Source organism: Juglans regia, chromosome 12, assembly GCF_001411555.2.
Source record: "Juglans regia cultivar Chandler chromosome 12, Walnut 2.0, whole genome shotgun sequence".
Lineage (NCBI taxonomy): Eukaryota > Viridiplantae > Streptophyta > Magnoliopsida > Fagales > Juglandaceae > Juglans > Juglans regia.
Window position 1 is genome coordinate 13,164,853 of NC_049912.1, and position 16,353 is coordinate 13,181,205.

Here is a 16,353-nt window from a genome sequence, read left to right on the forward strand (position 1 = left end):
CATAGGTGTTAAGCCAACATATCTATCTATGGGTTGCTTTGTGTTTAAGGGGTTAGCAGATGCAAATGGAGAAGCATAGAATTGATGAAGTCCATTTCTTTCGTGTCTTGGAAATGAGGAATCATAATTCTTGGAGATTTGAAATAATTTGTTATCTTATTCAAGGACTTGCAAGAAATAGGTAGCTTCAAATTGAAATTCCATTATATTATCGAAGAGGCATAAAGAAGAACATATTGACTCAGTTAATTGATTCAACATGAAATTATGTTGTGAAAAGCAAAACTATACTTTTTTTTTTCCAGAGTTTAAACTTCTCCAAAGCCTTTTGTTTTAGCCTTTTCTGTTAATAAATGTGCACTTCATTTTAAATGTGTTTTCATGATGGTTGTACATTGTGTAATGCTTGGCTATTAAAATCTTGGTTATGCATTCTTTGAGTGTGTGGTAGTAGTTATTGTGGTGGCAATGATGCTATTTTAATGTCTATGTTATTCTAATATATCTTGACTTTAATTTTGAATTAATTTTTTTATATTTTAATATATCCAAATATGTAATTATTATACTTTACTGACCTATCATTATCCAAAAATATTTGCTAAAATTTGTTTTTTTTTGTCTCTAAGCATTAAAGTATTCATTAATCGATTTTTTATAAAAAAAAAAATCATATTATTTTTATGAAAAACATGTTTAACCCAACTAGACAAACGTGCTTTGCACGTTGCTCCCGACTAGTATTATATATATAGCGCAGAGAGAGAGAGTTGGAAGACGCTGAAATGGGAGCATCTGAGAAGGAATGTACTTTCTTTCTGAAAATATTCTTGGAGAAGGCCCAAAAGAATATCCTATTTGAATGCTCTCAAGACAAAAGGGGCCTCCCTTTTCCCCACTCATTTTGCTGTCATTTCTTTGAATCGTGAGCAGTGAGCACCTTATATAATCCAATATTGCCTGAAGAACCCTCATACAAATTTGGAAATTAAAACCGACAGTGGGTATTCCTCCATTCTCTGAAAAGTATCAATTTGCATTACAAGTTTGAGATAGTTTATTATTTTTATTATTGGTTTGAATTATAGATCCTAATTGAACAGAAAGGCCCAAGTTCTACACATTGAATAACTATTGCAAAGTTTAGAATAACATGTCGTGTTCAGTTTGATTCATATAGTTGAATGTCCATGACCTAATACGACACGACTCGCAAACACAATTTGCAACCCTTCTCTTATCAATAACTATAACGAAGTTTGATTTTGATTCTTCACAATGATCAGCTAGCGGCCTAGATATTCAGAGTTGAATGGTTTTGGTATATATATGTATCGTGGACGTGGAGCCTGTAATTAAAGTTTGAACAAAACATTCGCATATAAAACATATTTATCTCAATCTCACAAATTGGAGCTATTAAAATCCACAGCCAACAGCGTGCAATCGTCCCATACTCTGAAAGAAAAGTCTTGCATTTTCTATTTAAACTATTCATTTTTCAAAACACTCAGCATCTCATACTCATCTATCCAATAAATTAAGGAGATAATGAGAGAATAAAATGGCACAAAATGGAGGCAGACAGAAATATGGGAGAATATTGGACAATATATATATAGGACTAAGCTGCTAATGACAAGTCCTTTTAATACTTGAAAAGGGATAATATCGTTGCAACAAATTAAAAAGAAACATATGAAACAAGTTGATTTTTGTAACCTCATCAGCTTTAATGCTATTCTGCAACTACATTTGATCCATATGGCGAAATAATGAGGTACTTTTGTAGTTAGACCACCTTTGGTCAGGATGTGGTGTAAAATGACTGATGAGATAGATAAATTTAAGATAACTGTTATAGACACAAAAAGAATATATAAAAATAAATTCACAAACTAATATGATTTAATGAGATTTATTAATAAAAATTATTTTACAATATGACGTATCACATCAAGCCACATCCGTTTGTAGATTTATTTTTCTGTAATCCCAACTTTGTATTTAAAGTATTTTTCCTAGATTTAATTATTTTAAATTTTAATGTGTAGTCTAGTGCCGATATGTGGATTATATTATTTCTTAGAAAGTTAAAAGGTGCCATACTTTTATTTGATAATTAAAAGAAGAATCTCACTACATATTAATTAAAGTTAAGTTTATATAGGTGACCAGCATAGAATTTTTTTACCAAAAGAAAAAAGAAACAAATAACAAAGAATGGATAAAGATAATAATAATAATGCTACTATTCCAAGTCAAAATTCGAAAGCTCCCTCTCTATTTGTGAGTTCGTTAAAAGTTTCAAATGTGGAAAGTTCTCGCCGGGCCGCCCTCCAACTCTCATCCAAACCACAATTCATCGGAAACTAATGTCGCTTACCACAAAAACATATGATGAATTTTTCTTTTTCAATGGGAGTAGAAGAACCAAAAAAAAAAAAAAACATCCCTCACGTGTTTGTTGAAAACTTATGGATTGAAATCTCATAGTTTTTATAAAATCATTTAATAATATTTAAAATTCGTTTTATAAATACCATAAAATTTTGAAATTTTATCTTAATTTAAAATTTGAAATTTGGATGGCAAATGATGTTTTGATAATGATGATATTGATGACAAAGAACACAACATCAAGAATTAATATGTTGCGAATGTAGGGTCGAATGTGCAAAATTAACAAAGTTCTTGCTTTGGTCCATTTTAACGGCTTGTTCAAATCAAAACCACTCAAATATCAAAATCACAAACCTCATTTCGTTTCCACGACACACAAATCTCTGCCTCTCTCTCCCTCTCTCTCATCCCCACAAATGAAAAGCTAAGTACTTGATAGACCCAAATTGAAGAACAATAAAGGCCATGGCTTTTCTTCTTCTCAACCTCTCTCCCTCTCTTCTTCTCCATCACAAATCGAGAGAAAAATCATTCATTCACCCATCATTCTTCCCCAACTCAAATCCCAATTCTCATTCTCACTTTCTGCCTCCTCTCTCCCTCACTTCTACTGCTTCCTTCACCAGCCTCCAATCCCCTCCTCCACTCCAGGACGTGGCTCAGGATAACACTCCCCCCGGTGAGCAGGATAAGCACCAAAAGGACGACTTCTATGTCAACCTTGGCCTTGCTGTGCGGACGCTCCGAGAAGACGTCCCTTTGCTATTTACCAAGGACCTCAATTATGATATTTACAGGTGATTTTCTCGTCTGGGTAGTTCATATTCTTTGTTTTAATCTTCTGGGTTTGTTATGTTTTCTAGGGTTAATGCTTGGTTTCTGAAACAGTTGCTATTTTTGGTTGATTTATTTTAATGTTTTCAGGGATGATATTACATTTTCAGACCCGTTGAATACATTTACTGGTATTGAAAACTACAAATTGATCTTCTGGGCATTGAGATTTCATGGTAAAATCCTGTTCCGAGACATTTCGCTTGAGGTATATCGGATTTGGCAACCTTCAGAGAATCTGATTTTGATAAGGTGGAACTTGAAGGGTGTCCCTCGGGTTCCATGGGAGGCCAAAGGAGAATTTCAGGGCACGTCTAGGTATAAATTGGACCGAAATGGCAAAATTTACGAACACAAAGTCGACAATTTAGCGTTTAATTTCCCGCGGACGCTGAAGCCGGCAGCTTCAGTATTGGATTTGGTGGGTGCATGCCCGGCAAGCCCCAATCCGACATTTTTGTTCGCGCCGGTGGATGTTTATTCGTCTTCATGGGTGGAGTTTTATCGGGCAGTAAGGGAGACATTGAAGCGGGAAGGGTACTTGCTTTCACAAGATGGTTTGATTACTTGTTCATAGATAGTGAGCAACTCCATACACCAATCACTTCATAATACATCAGAATTCAACATATATATGTATTTTGTATGATATATTATATTGATCAATAGAAAATAATGGTTCTTGTTGAAGGACTAGGGTGTATATTTAGATAGGCAGGTATGTTGGTGGAGGAAGAGAAGCTTGGGGATGAATGAATGAATGAATATAAATTATATATGTTGAGCTAACAGGGTTCATATATGTATGTATACAAACTATTGATTTACTGTTTTTAGTGAATCTAGTTCTTCATTTATTCTGATTGGCTTCTATCTACTATTGCATTTTTCTGTTTCTTGCACTATAAGAATACACTACCCTGGCTCCCCTGCTGTACCATTTTTCACCTTTACACAACCCGTCTTCCTATATTTTGCTCATCATCTTAATTTTTAGGGTTCAGCATAAAGTGATGAGATTGAGATGAATCTTCCATGCTATCTGCACTGATCACTTTCATCACCTCCAGTTGTTCTTTCCTCAACTTTGTTTTGGATTAACTAGAGTGAGCAATCTAAGAACCAAAAGAAAATGGCTGGATTAACTGGCTAGCTTGCCTACTATTGCATCTTCTCTTGTTTCAGCCCTGTCATCCAAACCTTGTGTGGTGTCAGAGTGGGTTGTCTACTATTCTCTATGATGGAGTGATGAACACGTGAGAAACTTCTACGTTTAAATGTAAATAATAATAAAAAAGTAATTAATAGTTTCGTTTCCCATTGATGCTGTCCTAGAATTGAGGTTCCTAAGGTTCTAATATCTTTTTTAGTATTATTTTATTAACTATCTTGTTTGTACTTTTACAAACATTCTCAAGGCACTTGAGAAACGTAATTGATGCTTATTGCTTGAGGTGTGAAAGGATGTTTCCCTAGAGAGTTCCACTTTCAACTTCGAATGGCACGGAAAAGTATGATATTGTTTGAAATGTGGCTATAATGCTAGGGCGCAACATACGGAAGTTATAACCATCTTGACATCGTCAATTTTACTATCATCACACCGCAAAATACAAATATATCAGGCAGCTGCTGGCAAATCAAGGCGACTCCAACAAATAATATGGAGAATGTCCAAAGATTAACAACCAGCTGAGGTGTAATTCCTCAATTGTGTAGAATTACTATTGAGCTACAATCCCCAAAGATACAATTTGAGTAGGTATTTCCTGCAAGGTTTCAAGAAAAGGAAAAAAGAAAAAGAAAAAGGTGGTTTTTAGAATTGCAGAAGAAACACAGCATGGCATCATACAAAAGATCCAAATACAACTGAAATCTCACCTGCACACTTTCCATTATGATGCCAATTACAGAGGCTATCCACACCAAGTGTAATCAAAGAGGAAGCCTATCTAAAGTTGTTATTGCTGCTACGCCACTGAGATCAGGCTTCAGATATTTTTCGTATGTGACTCTCAACTGTCCTGTTCCAGCATCTTTATGGAATCTTAGGATCATCTCGGCACAATCCCTATGGTGACCGAATTGAAAAATGATTTAGATACTCTGGGAAGCTAAAAGTCATGAAGAAACTGAATCTTGAAAAGTACCTGAGTTGGGATTCTTCATAGCGTGCATGTTTGCAAAGCAAGGGGGTCCAAGCTGGAGTCATGTTCAGGGTACACCTTGCAACATAGATAGCTGATGCACATAGCAAAGAGGGCTTGAACTTTAAAGCTTCATATTGAACTAAGCAAAGTTCAATGAGGTAGAACGCCAAGCGTTCAAGCTGGGAGCAATTTCCAAAGGGGAGCAGAGGCAATCAGCAATTGATGATTACAAAATCATATCTAGTCTGCACTGAATATAGTCTGCCTCTACCAACTAACAATTAATGACATGGCTATTGTAAGTTACCACATACCTTTGTGTCTGACTGAGCAGCCTTGAGAAATCTCAACATAAACACATAAGGAGTAGCAACATTAAGACGAAACTTCAATTTCTTAAGAATAAGCCTCTCCTGTAAGGCAAAGCCAATGTGTATCGTTAAGTACACTAACCATGGCAATCAAATTTTGAGACGTCATCAGACCCAAGATTTGTGTAGAAAATACGAAATCTAAACAGTTATAAGAATTCTTCTTCTTTCACAGGCTCCTAAACGGTCAAAGATAAACAGTTTAACACATCCCAGGGAAAAAGTAAATGCAAGCAAGGTCATTTAGATTATATTTTCCACAAGTCACTTATTTGTCTGGTGTGTACCACATTAGGTGTGAACTTTGGTATGGGTTTTATATGCTTAAGCCTCCCAATAGCTTAAACTTTTGGGCTAGGAGCTGTTACTTAATATCAAAGTCTGATTTATTGTTTATTGGACCATGTTTCAAAACTGTTTGCTCCAAGGAGTTAGGACGTGTTCAGGGGAGGGCTGGAGTGTTGGAAAGCCTTACAGTGGTTAGCTTTGGAATGCGCTTGTGCACTAACTGGGTCCTCTACCTCATACCTTAAACGATTGGACCTAGAATGAATAAGTACATTCCAAACCATCCACCCTGCTGCTTTCGGGTGGCAGCAATCAAAAGAACAGAAAAATGAACCTGAAAGCAAAGCTTAGAAGTGGGGGCAGGCATACCATTGCAAGCATTTCATCTCTTCTATACGATTCAGCTGATATACTAATTAAGTCCTTGACCTGTATTATAGGGAGAATAAAACTCAGATGACCATGTACTCTGGAAAACACCAGTAGCATTGAAACAAAATTTGTAAGCATGTGATTTGAACATATTGATCTTTACCCTGGGATGCCAGAAGTCTTCATATTTTGATGCCAGCAAGAGTGCAGTAAGACCAACCAACTGCAGTTCATTCTTCTTTATGGTAGCTTGTGAAAGAAATCCATCTAACAAGGTCACCATGAGATATAGAGTTTCTTGCATTAAATCAAATTTGAAGTGTACCTGTAACAGGAGTTGCAAAAATGCAGCAAAGAAAATGAGCTCAGTAAAATGAATGCATAGATAACCAATATCAGAAAACCTTCATCAGAATGCTTTTCTGATCGAGTGGATGATCAAATTGCCTTATAACCAACCAGAAAGGGAAAAGAAGAGAGAGAGAGAGCAAGAAAAAAAGATTTTACCAGAATGCATGGAAGAAAAGATATATACCTCAATTAACCAGTTTATCAGAATACCACGCATATGAGCTGTAATGTCTGTCTGAACTGACATATAATTTGCCAAAGACTGATTCTGTGCCTGCAGTCAAAAGTCAATTTAGCATTAGGCAATAACATCAAACTAAATTGGTTTAGAGAGCAATGCCAGAATGCTAAATTCAAATAATAAGATATAACTAGATATTTGAGAAACATAAGTTAAAAATTGTTAACCCTGGCCAGAATAAAACAGAAACAACAGAATGGTGTAAAAATATGGGAACGGAGACAATAATATTAAACATCACCTCTGTAACCCAATAGTACTGATAGATCTCATCAACATATTCAGCCACTTCCAGTTGATTGCAAATGTCATCAATACTTGGTAGCTCTTCCAACTTCATTGCTTCACCACACTTCTCTATTAACTGCAACATAATAACTGTTGTAATTGAAATTCACAAGAACAGGGCCAATGCATTACCAGAGTATAGTGTGCCTCAACCTTTGATCTTGCCATTAAGGAAGATGTATAAGATCTCCTCCGAGCCGATTTTCTAGTAGCAATGATATCTGGTACAACCCTTGGATTGCCATCAGCATCAGATGGAAGCTGTCCTTCTGTGGCTTCTTGTGGATCCACTAATGCAATATTTGCTGGAAGAGATGATGTCACTGCTTCCTCCCTTTTCTTGGATGAGATTGCAGCAACAGATGTCCGTTTGTTAACATTTGAAATGTTATTGGATTTTAAAGTCCTTTGAGCATGGGTAGCCTTGAGGGTGGTCTTCACAATTGGCTACATCATTAATGAAATTAAAAGGTAATTGGATCGCTAAAACTCAATAGATACAGAATTGTGTCAATATGCTGATTGCAAATCAATTATATTTGAGAAACAAAACTAGGCTTCATGAACAACCTAATTTCATTAACATGATGAAGCATTGTAGTTGCTTAATTATGTGAAAAATACACCAGAGAAACACATTAAACTTTGAAAGTACTTCCAGCTAACTAGTCAAAACCAGTGTTGATGTTAAGTGCTCTTAAGCACAGAGTGCCAAGGCTGAAGCAAAATGAAGCACATTTACAAAAGCCAGCTTTAAGCACGCTTTTTGGGGCTTTTTGTGTGAGCTTAAAGAGCAAAAAAGTGTGCTTTTGTAATTTAAAAAATAAAAAATAAAAATATCATTTCAAGACCAATAAAATGATATAAACAAATATTCTTAAGTATTTAGTTGATACTGAAGATCGTTTACATACCATGGCGCTACATGTTTTCATATGTTATGTATATGCTTTAAACTCGATATAATATTCCAACTTGGCTTTCTAGATGAATTGGTATTTGATTGTGTTAGCATAGAGGTCAATACCTACAATTCTTGCATTTTTTTTTATCTTGGCCTTTCTAGTATATTTTCAATTCAACACTGTACTTTAACTTGACTATGCTATCAAAGATTTTTCTTTTACGAGTGACTACCATTTTTTTGTCTTCAATTAACTGCACAGAAAATTTATGGAGGGTCCTTTTTGTAATTAACTCATACCACATGGGTTATTTTTTTTTTTAAAAAAATACAGGGTCTTAAACTTCTGTACTGCATGGGATGGGGGTATGTAACTAGAATTTCCCAAATTTTACATAATTAGTTGGTTACTTGATTTTCATGTCGTAGTTTTGCATAATATTCTAATAAATTGAGTCAATAGGCTAAATACATAAAATCTTGATTTCTAAAACCCTTTTTTATTGTATTTTGTGAATTATTTGTTATCATAAAGTAATTTTAAAAGTATGAGATTTACTTCAATTAGGCACACATTTACAAATCAAAGAATATTAGTATAACAATGGTCATAAACTACCTTGACGAAGAACAATACCTAAGCTTCAAGTATGAGCATGGGAACCAAGCGGATGGCAGGTTAAATAACAGTCATGAGATCCTTGACTATATGAAAGGAATTGTGACTGCATACATACGCATTAAACAACTCAATATAAGTCAATTTTATACACTAGTGAGTAGCCTTATATCATGGAAATGAATTATTTAATTCTGAAACCTATGGTTGATCCTGAGCACGTGTCATGCAATAAGATGATCATAAAATATTCTTATTGACTCCTAGAATAATAATTTGATGAAAGAAAACGCAATTAACTAAGACTTCACTTTTAGACTAGGGAAAATTACTGTTCTGGTCCCTAAGATTTGCACTTTTTCAAAACTAGTACCTATAGTTTAAAAAGATTAGAACTAACGCCTACTGGTTATGGTCAAGTTTTAGAATGGTCCTTCCATCCGGACTCTACTACTCTCTTGAAGGAAATTGTAGCAAGCTCAACAACAATAGAGTAGAAGTATCTCAACAACATGAACAATTAAACATAGCAAGCACAAAACACATAAAACATGTCACATACCCTGGTATTTTTTCTTTGTAATGCTCGGGCCTCTACATTAGTTTGACCCCTGTAATCATACATGAAAAATTTTTCTTTGATTAGTAATCATACACAAAAACATAAAATTAATATATAGGAATCTCAGTCTTATATAGTTTGCCATTCCATAAAACTAATGAAAAAAGAAAAAGAAAAGGTAATAATCCAACCAAGTGGTGTTAAATAAATCTATCTCAATTTTAACGCGAGACAAATGAGACTACTAAATTTGATAAATTATATCAAGTTAGCTTGGTGGGGGAGAAATGAGTGGTCCAGTCTCGAAAATGTGCATTATGTTGCTTGTATAATGTGAATCATTTTGTGTCTGCAATGTTTTGTGAGCAGATAATGATGTACTTAAATACCTGATTCTCAAGAAACCCTTGCAATGGATCATACACATTAGAATATTTAACAGCTTTAAAATTAAGTAAACACTACATATGCTTGTATACTGTCAAAAGATGAACACAACTTAATTGATATGTGCTTTAGTTGACAGTGTTAGACTAAGGCCTTGTTTGTTTTCCAAAAACATCTCATCTCATCTCATCTCATCTCACCTCATCATTACAACTTTCTCAAATCCCCACACAAAATAAAATAAACAATTCAACTTTTTCAAATCCCAAAACAATAATAATATTAAAAAATATATTCTAACAATATTTTATTCAACTATTTAACTTTAATCTCATTTCATCTCATCTCATCTCTGAAAACAAACGAGCCCTAAAACTCAACCCCATGCCATGTGCAAGCCATACAGACTGGAAAGTATACAGCCATATCATTTACACAGAAGAGGAATTGAATGAACAACTGGCACGAATTTTAAGTTCAATGGACTGGATAGAAAATAAAACTGGCATACTTCATCATTACTCACATTATTATGAAGCCATCACTCACTCGATTCTTCCAAAGATGACTCCTAGCATTTCTTACCAGGGGTGCTACTTTCCTGCCAGTTTTACCAACTGAACCAAGCAACAAAATCATCAACGATTGAGAAACATAATCAATGCAGCATATGCTGAGCATAATGCAGAAACGAACACAGCAGGCCCAATTAAGAATAATTTATTAAAATTAACATTGTGATTTATTTAAGAGTGTGCGCACGTTACGTATAGTATATTGCATTATTTCTACTGGTTCTGGCTAACTATAGCACTTAACATAAATAAAGTGAAAACACATTGGATAGTATAGCTCTTTGCCCTTGCACATGTGAAAGACTCAAAAAGTCACCATAGTTTACCGAGATATCCACTTTTTTCCTTGCCCATGTCAGAAATTTCAGCATTTTCCTTCAAGCAAAATAGAAAAAGACATCAAGAAGTAACGGAAAAGAAGGGGAAAAAAGAATAAAAATCCTGCCACCAAACAAACCAGAACTGTAGGAGGAAAAAACTCATTAGGAAAGGCAGGAAAAGAAATCTCCACGATCAAGCTCTCCAACTAAAATTAAAAAAAAAAAAAAAAAACTATGTATTATGGCAACCTTTGGGATACTTGTATCTGCCTGGTTCCCCCTTTTTAGCACTGGCAAAGAGTTCCTTCAAGCAGAGTGGGCTAATATTAAATAAAAAGAAAAATTGCACCAATAGCACATGCATATTTTATTTATGTTGGATAGACCACATTATTTTGGAAATTCACGTACCTATTTGATAAAAGAGAATTCCTTGTAGTCCTGGTAAAAAAAAAATATATTATGTAGGAGTCGTCTACAAACTTTTAAGTTGTATAAGAAATTAGCTACACAAGAGTTTCAAAAACTATCATTAGTATTAACAGAACCCTGGCTAGAAATCAGAGTGCTTGTTCTAACGGGGAGAAAAAAAAAAAAAGAACAGGGTTTCTCATACCTGCCATTTGTACGAACTGAATCATGGCTTTGACTCATGGTCTTGTTCCTATAACCATCTGAAGAGGCATTCAAATCTTTAGAAAACAATATTTCTCAAACAAGTATCTACCTATTGTAATACTGAATCATAGAAATAACGATCTGAAAACTTATGTAGGAAACCAAATAACCTCTCTTGGAAGTATGCAAGTTACCAACACCTTGACTTGTGCTTTCCTGCACTTTTCCCTATATTTGAACAATAAAGATTTCAATATTTCCAGCCGGAAAAAACTTATATAAGACAGGATGATGGATATTGATGTTTGCTAGCCCTGACAACAAAACCTTTGATGCTGACACACATTAAGATTGATTAACCGAAAAATTGGATTTTTTTAAACCATCAGATACATTATTCTTAAATTTACCTACACGTTCTGTTAGAAACAGAACAAAAAAAAAACTGATTTTACCCAATCTATCACATTGATTTCAAGACCCTGCTCATCTTTAAAAATATATAATAGGTCTTAGAATCTGAAGCTCAACCCCACAATCTGGCAAGTCCAAACACTACCATACATCATTTCATTGGTGGTTGTTACTTTCTCCTTCCCAATTATGAAATGCGCTGTTTTTTTCTTGACTCAGATTCATCGCTTATTACTTAAATAAATTTTTCTAGTAAATTATTATTTAAATAACTCATGATCAGCTGCGCTAATCCGACATTATTATATCATTTACCTTCACTATGTCTATCATTCCAATATACTTACAATCTTTGAAGAACACTTGGCGTAGTTTTAAAACCATTGCAATACCATTTTAGAGATGATTAACAAACGCAAGATTTTAAACTGACCATTCCATTCATCTTTTGTTGTGTTATGCATTAAAAACAAAACTAAGACAGAAGTTGGAAACATCAATTAAGTAGAGCTACTTCAAGATAAATTACAATCATTTAGGATGTTTTATACTTCCCTGGTCAAAAAAATAAAATTTTGTTACCTATAAAAAAAAGTGAATTACACTAAAAAACAACAGAAACAGAAGAGCAATGCAATGGAACTCAAAAGAAAGTCAACAAGCAATAGGAAAATATATACATTTATATCGGTTCCAGTTTTATACCATAATGGATTTCCTTGATGAGACATTCAAAATCTTTCCGGCTGGACGCAGTGAAACCCTAGACAGAACATAGTAGATGTTATTTCAGATATAAGGAAAAATACAGAAAAGTTATATCCTAGCCCATTTATGAAAATTCATTCCTGAAACATGTCCGGAAAACAAAAGGAATGATAAATCAACTCCTTTAATATGAATTTCTGAAAGAAACAATGAAGATTTTGAAAGCCAAAAACTGTCCAACCAAAAAAGAAAATAAAGACAACACAAATATTGATTCTATTCATTTAATTTTCCATATCAAATATGGGGTTCATTAGATGACTATCAAAGTTCTTCTTTTATGCGAAATGAAGAGAGAGTTGAGAGATAGAGAAGGTCAGTGCGAGAGAGATACGTATCCACAATTCATCTAGTAAACATATGTTAGTGGAAAGAATCAAAGTTGCGGTTTGCACTAACCACAACTGGCACAACAACAAAAACAAAAAAACTTGTCTCTTTCTTAAATGGATAAGGGGAATGTTACAAATACACATAAAAACATGTTTTCTTTGAAAAGTTTATCAAACAAGAAATTCAACCAAAGGAAGGCAACAACCGCTTAGGATATGAAAACAACCAAAAAACAAGAATGGGCAACATTTTTATTGCCTGTTTGGTTTTGAGTTTGGGAGCTTTAAAGGTACTTTTAACAGTTAAAAGCTTTCTAAAAAAAAGGTATGTTGGTAAATTTATAAAAAGTGCTTTAAGCACCAAAAAGAGCTGAAAATCCACTTTTTTAAACAAGCACCAAATTAAAGCTTTTGTTGAAAAGCTCATGCAGATAATTTTGAAAACCACCGTAACTAAAAGCGCTTTAAGCATATATTCACCAAAAAGCTTTTCAATAGTAGAAATTTCTAACAAAACTCTATAATTAAAAGCCCTATTACCTACAGCAATCCCAAACAAGCACTTGTATTACAAAAACCACTTTCAAAATCAAAACTGCAAGAGTATTTGACTCCTGAAAGTAGAAAGGCATCATTTTGACAAGCATGTAGAAGAAAATGATTGATAATGGCGCTGATACTCATGGTTCAGAGTGCATACCGTTGCAAAGACGTAGTTGTCTTGCTTATACCTTTCCTGAAATAAAATAGAGCACGTAGGTTTAGAGGCACTACTCCCAGGGTAAAAGGGCTAAAAAACGATCATCTCGTTTATCATCTTTTCTTCATAAGAAAAGATTATGAGTATCATAAATTATTTCAAGGGGCAGAAAATAATCCAGACTCGCATGATACAATGATTCTTAACTCCTAATTTATAAGAAAATGTAAAATAAGAAACTCTTTTATAGCCCCCAACATAAAAGAAAAGTAATAGAAAATAAAGAGTGTGATGAAGTTAAAATGACAACATACATCAGTTTGGGGCCATCACACATCGCATTGCTCGGAGAGTTTCTCTTGACATTGCTAACGTCAGCCAATGCCTTTCTTCTGACCACTGTTTTTTCTGGAGAAAGGCCAATCTAAAATTCTTAAAAAACTTCTCAAAGCAAAACCCAAGGCCTGTTGAAAAATTTATTTTAGTTAATCCTTACCGGTACTGATAAGTTTTCCTTTGCACTTCTCCATGTTATTCAAAGCACTCTTCATGAAAAAAAGAAAAAGATAAATTAAAATTCAATACTCAAAAACGCTTTGGCATTGTCCAATTTATATATGCCTTGAACCAACCACAATTTGTTTTGCCTTTTTCAGTGATAAACTTCATTAAACACTGAAAAAGGCAAACTTAGCACCAATCACAATAAAAATCACCATGTACTATGGAAAGGAATGGAGTAGTAATACCTGAGCAGTAGTCGAATTAGCCCTTTTGTTAACAGCTGCAGATTTCTTTCCACTGAGAAAACAAAAGAGTAAGGAAATAAAAATGAAGAATATAAAATTTCCCCCATCACCCCCAGCTTGTTCACCTAAAGGCCAAAACATAGACTTAACCTAGAGTGGGAAAACCAAATTATCTCTACAACAGTAGCCAATATATATAGAGCATAGTGTGCCTTTAATTATTGAAATAGGGAATAGCTGGGTATTGAGGCACATTGGCCATTGAGTGCAATTAGTACTGCACACGGGTATTATTCATATCATCCCCTGAATGGCAACAAAATTCTCTCTTTACATCCTTCTTTACAAGTCCAACCAAATCCCATTTCTTATGCCCTTTTGAAACCATGAAACCCTAAAACTTTCCAACCTTTCAGATTGCAAATCATCCCTCTGAACATCCTTTAAACCGTACCCTTTTTGCTACCATAAAAGTCTTCGCTTCGCCAGTTTCCAACTCCACACGTCAAAATCAAGTCTTTTTTTAAACCGTTATTTAATGATTTATACCACCCTGATCTTTTCTTCTAAAACTATAAACCCTTAGCCTATCTCAAATGCACATAGACAGGCTGTCCCTAGTACGTCCTATGTCCCAGCTAATATGTGTTCTTAAAGGTAACTGTCTTGTTTTATAGAAACCAAAGCAAAATATAGCATAATAATGCATCATTTTGTTTTCATTTCTCTCCTCACTTTAAGCATCACAGCAATTTTTTTATTTGCACAATGGCCAATGACGCAGCTATTGAGGAACTAACAAATTAATAATTGCACAAGCACTCTTTCCTAAGGAAAAATGACATGAACAGCTGATTCATCTACATATTAATACAAAGAATTGAAAGTTTTCACAATTTTTTTGTAATAGGTAATCAAAAAGTTTTATTCATAATAACATGCAAAAAACTTTCCCAGATAACACGACCACACTTACATGCTATCTGCAACAACTTTAACCGCTTCACTTTCCATGTAAACCTTAAAATTTCTGACACCGCCTGTATCAAAAGGGAGAAAAATGAAGCTCTTAATGAGCTTCTATGCGGTATTTCGAAAGCTTCACTTCAAGATCGCGCCCACACACACACACAGACAACAGTATCTAATGAAAATGTACCAGTCTTGCAAGTGTGACTAGTTTCAATTTCACGATTCAAATCTGCACCGTACTTTCCCTAACATTCTCCAGAAGAAATGTTCGTAAGTGTTTCATCGAGACGGAACATGAATTTACCAAGATTTCAGAAACTGTTTAGTGTACCTTGGCAGCCATCGTTTGTCTAGTCTGGTTCGTTATAGTGTTCTGTGGCTGATTGAATGCCTGAATAAAAATAGTAGAGGCTTTGATGAAAATAAAAAAAGGGTAAAAAAACAGAGCAGGACTATTGTAAAAAGATTGGCTACTTTTTTCTTCCTTTTCGTTTCTTTTTGTAAGGATCCCTCAAAATCTCCAGCGTTATGTACCTAAATCAAAAGACATACTCAAAAAAAAAAAAAAAACCCAGAAATCGTTATTCTTCCTCTCAAAACCCACATCTCCTATTCAATGGAATACCGAATACCCAAATTCTTGCCCACCCGACTAAACCCTAAACTCCTCTAAAAGCTTTTCATTCCCCCATAACAACGCTATTAGTTTTTTGCCCTTTATTTTTCAACAACAATGATCGCATGAAATATTCTCTCCCTATTTCCCCCTCAAAGAAAAAGAAAAAATTAAACAAATAGCGAAGAGTTTAATCACATTATTAAAATTTGGCAGAGAAAAGAATTACAAGCATATCATTTCGATACCTAACAGTAGATCTCTCGGTTTCTTCAATCTAAAACTGAAGGTATATAGCACGCTTACATATAAGTACAGATATAAATATGCATAAAAATTAGTACTTACACTGGGGAAAAACTTGGATCTTGGCTTTGAGATATCTACAGCCACTTCGGAATCTCAGACTACGAAAAGAAAAGAGCGAAGTTTAGAGTGACAGACACGGACAAAGAGAGAGAGAGAGAGAGAGCGCAGCAAACGCTGAATTGCTTGAATTCTACAGTCGCGCTCTTTTGG

General features: G+C 34.5%; 2 protein-coding genes across 4 annotated transcripts; one reads left to right on the forward strand and one right to left on the reverse strand.

Annotated features, from left to right (window-relative positions):
• The first annotated feature begins 2,738 nt into the window (after positions 1–2,738).
• Positions 2,739–4,100, forward strand: LOC108981392. The gene is made up of 2 exons (XM_018952535.2): positions 2,739–3,200; positions 3,328–4,100. Exons 1-2 carry the CDS (start codon positions 2,869–2,871, stop codon positions 3,812–3,814), a joined length of 819 nt encoding a protein of 272 aa, XP_018808080.1. The 5' UTR covers positions 2,739–2,868; the 3' UTR covers positions 3,815–4,100.
• Positions 4,101–4,796: 696 nt separating this feature from the next.
• Positions 4,797–16,330, reverse strand: LOC108982165 (putative cyclin-B3-1). Of its 3 annotated transcripts, XR_004797725.1 has the most exons (25): positions 16,183–16,330; positions 15,550–15,609; positions 15,406–15,463; positions 15,223–15,286; positions 14,247–14,298; positions 13,994–14,042; positions 13,812–13,905; positions 13,498–13,533; positions 12,403–12,460; positions 11,454–11,511; positions 11,282–11,339; positions 11,077–11,106; positions 10,915–10,969; positions 10,672–10,720; positions 10,297–10,387; positions 9,384–9,432; positions 7,452–7,745; positions 7,252–7,374; positions 6,954–7,043; positions 6,582–6,743; positions 6,416–6,475; positions 5,702–5,800; positions 5,388–5,566; positions 5,119–5,308; positions 4,797–5,006 (listed from the first exon to the last, which is right to left on the reverse strand). XR_004797725.1 is itself a non-coding variant. In XM_035683234.1 (24 exons), the coding sequence occupies exons 2-24, from the start codon at positions 15,559–15,561 to the stop codon at positions 5,173–5,175; spliced, it is 1,956 nt and encodes a 651-aa protein (XP_035539127.1). In that variant the 5' UTR covers positions 15,562–15,609; positions 16,183–16,329; the 3' UTR covers positions 5,118–5,172. The 3 variants fall into 3 exon arrangements, 1 of the variants encoding a protein (XP_035539127.1); XR_004797726.1 differs by lacking the exon at positions 16,183–16,330 and having other exon boundaries at positions 15,406–15,471; positions 15,550–15,564; XM_035683234.1 differs by lacking the exon at positions 4,797–5,006 and having other exon boundaries at positions 5,118–5,308; positions 16,183–16,329.
• Between the last annotated feature and the right edge of the window lie 23 nt (positions 16,331–16,353).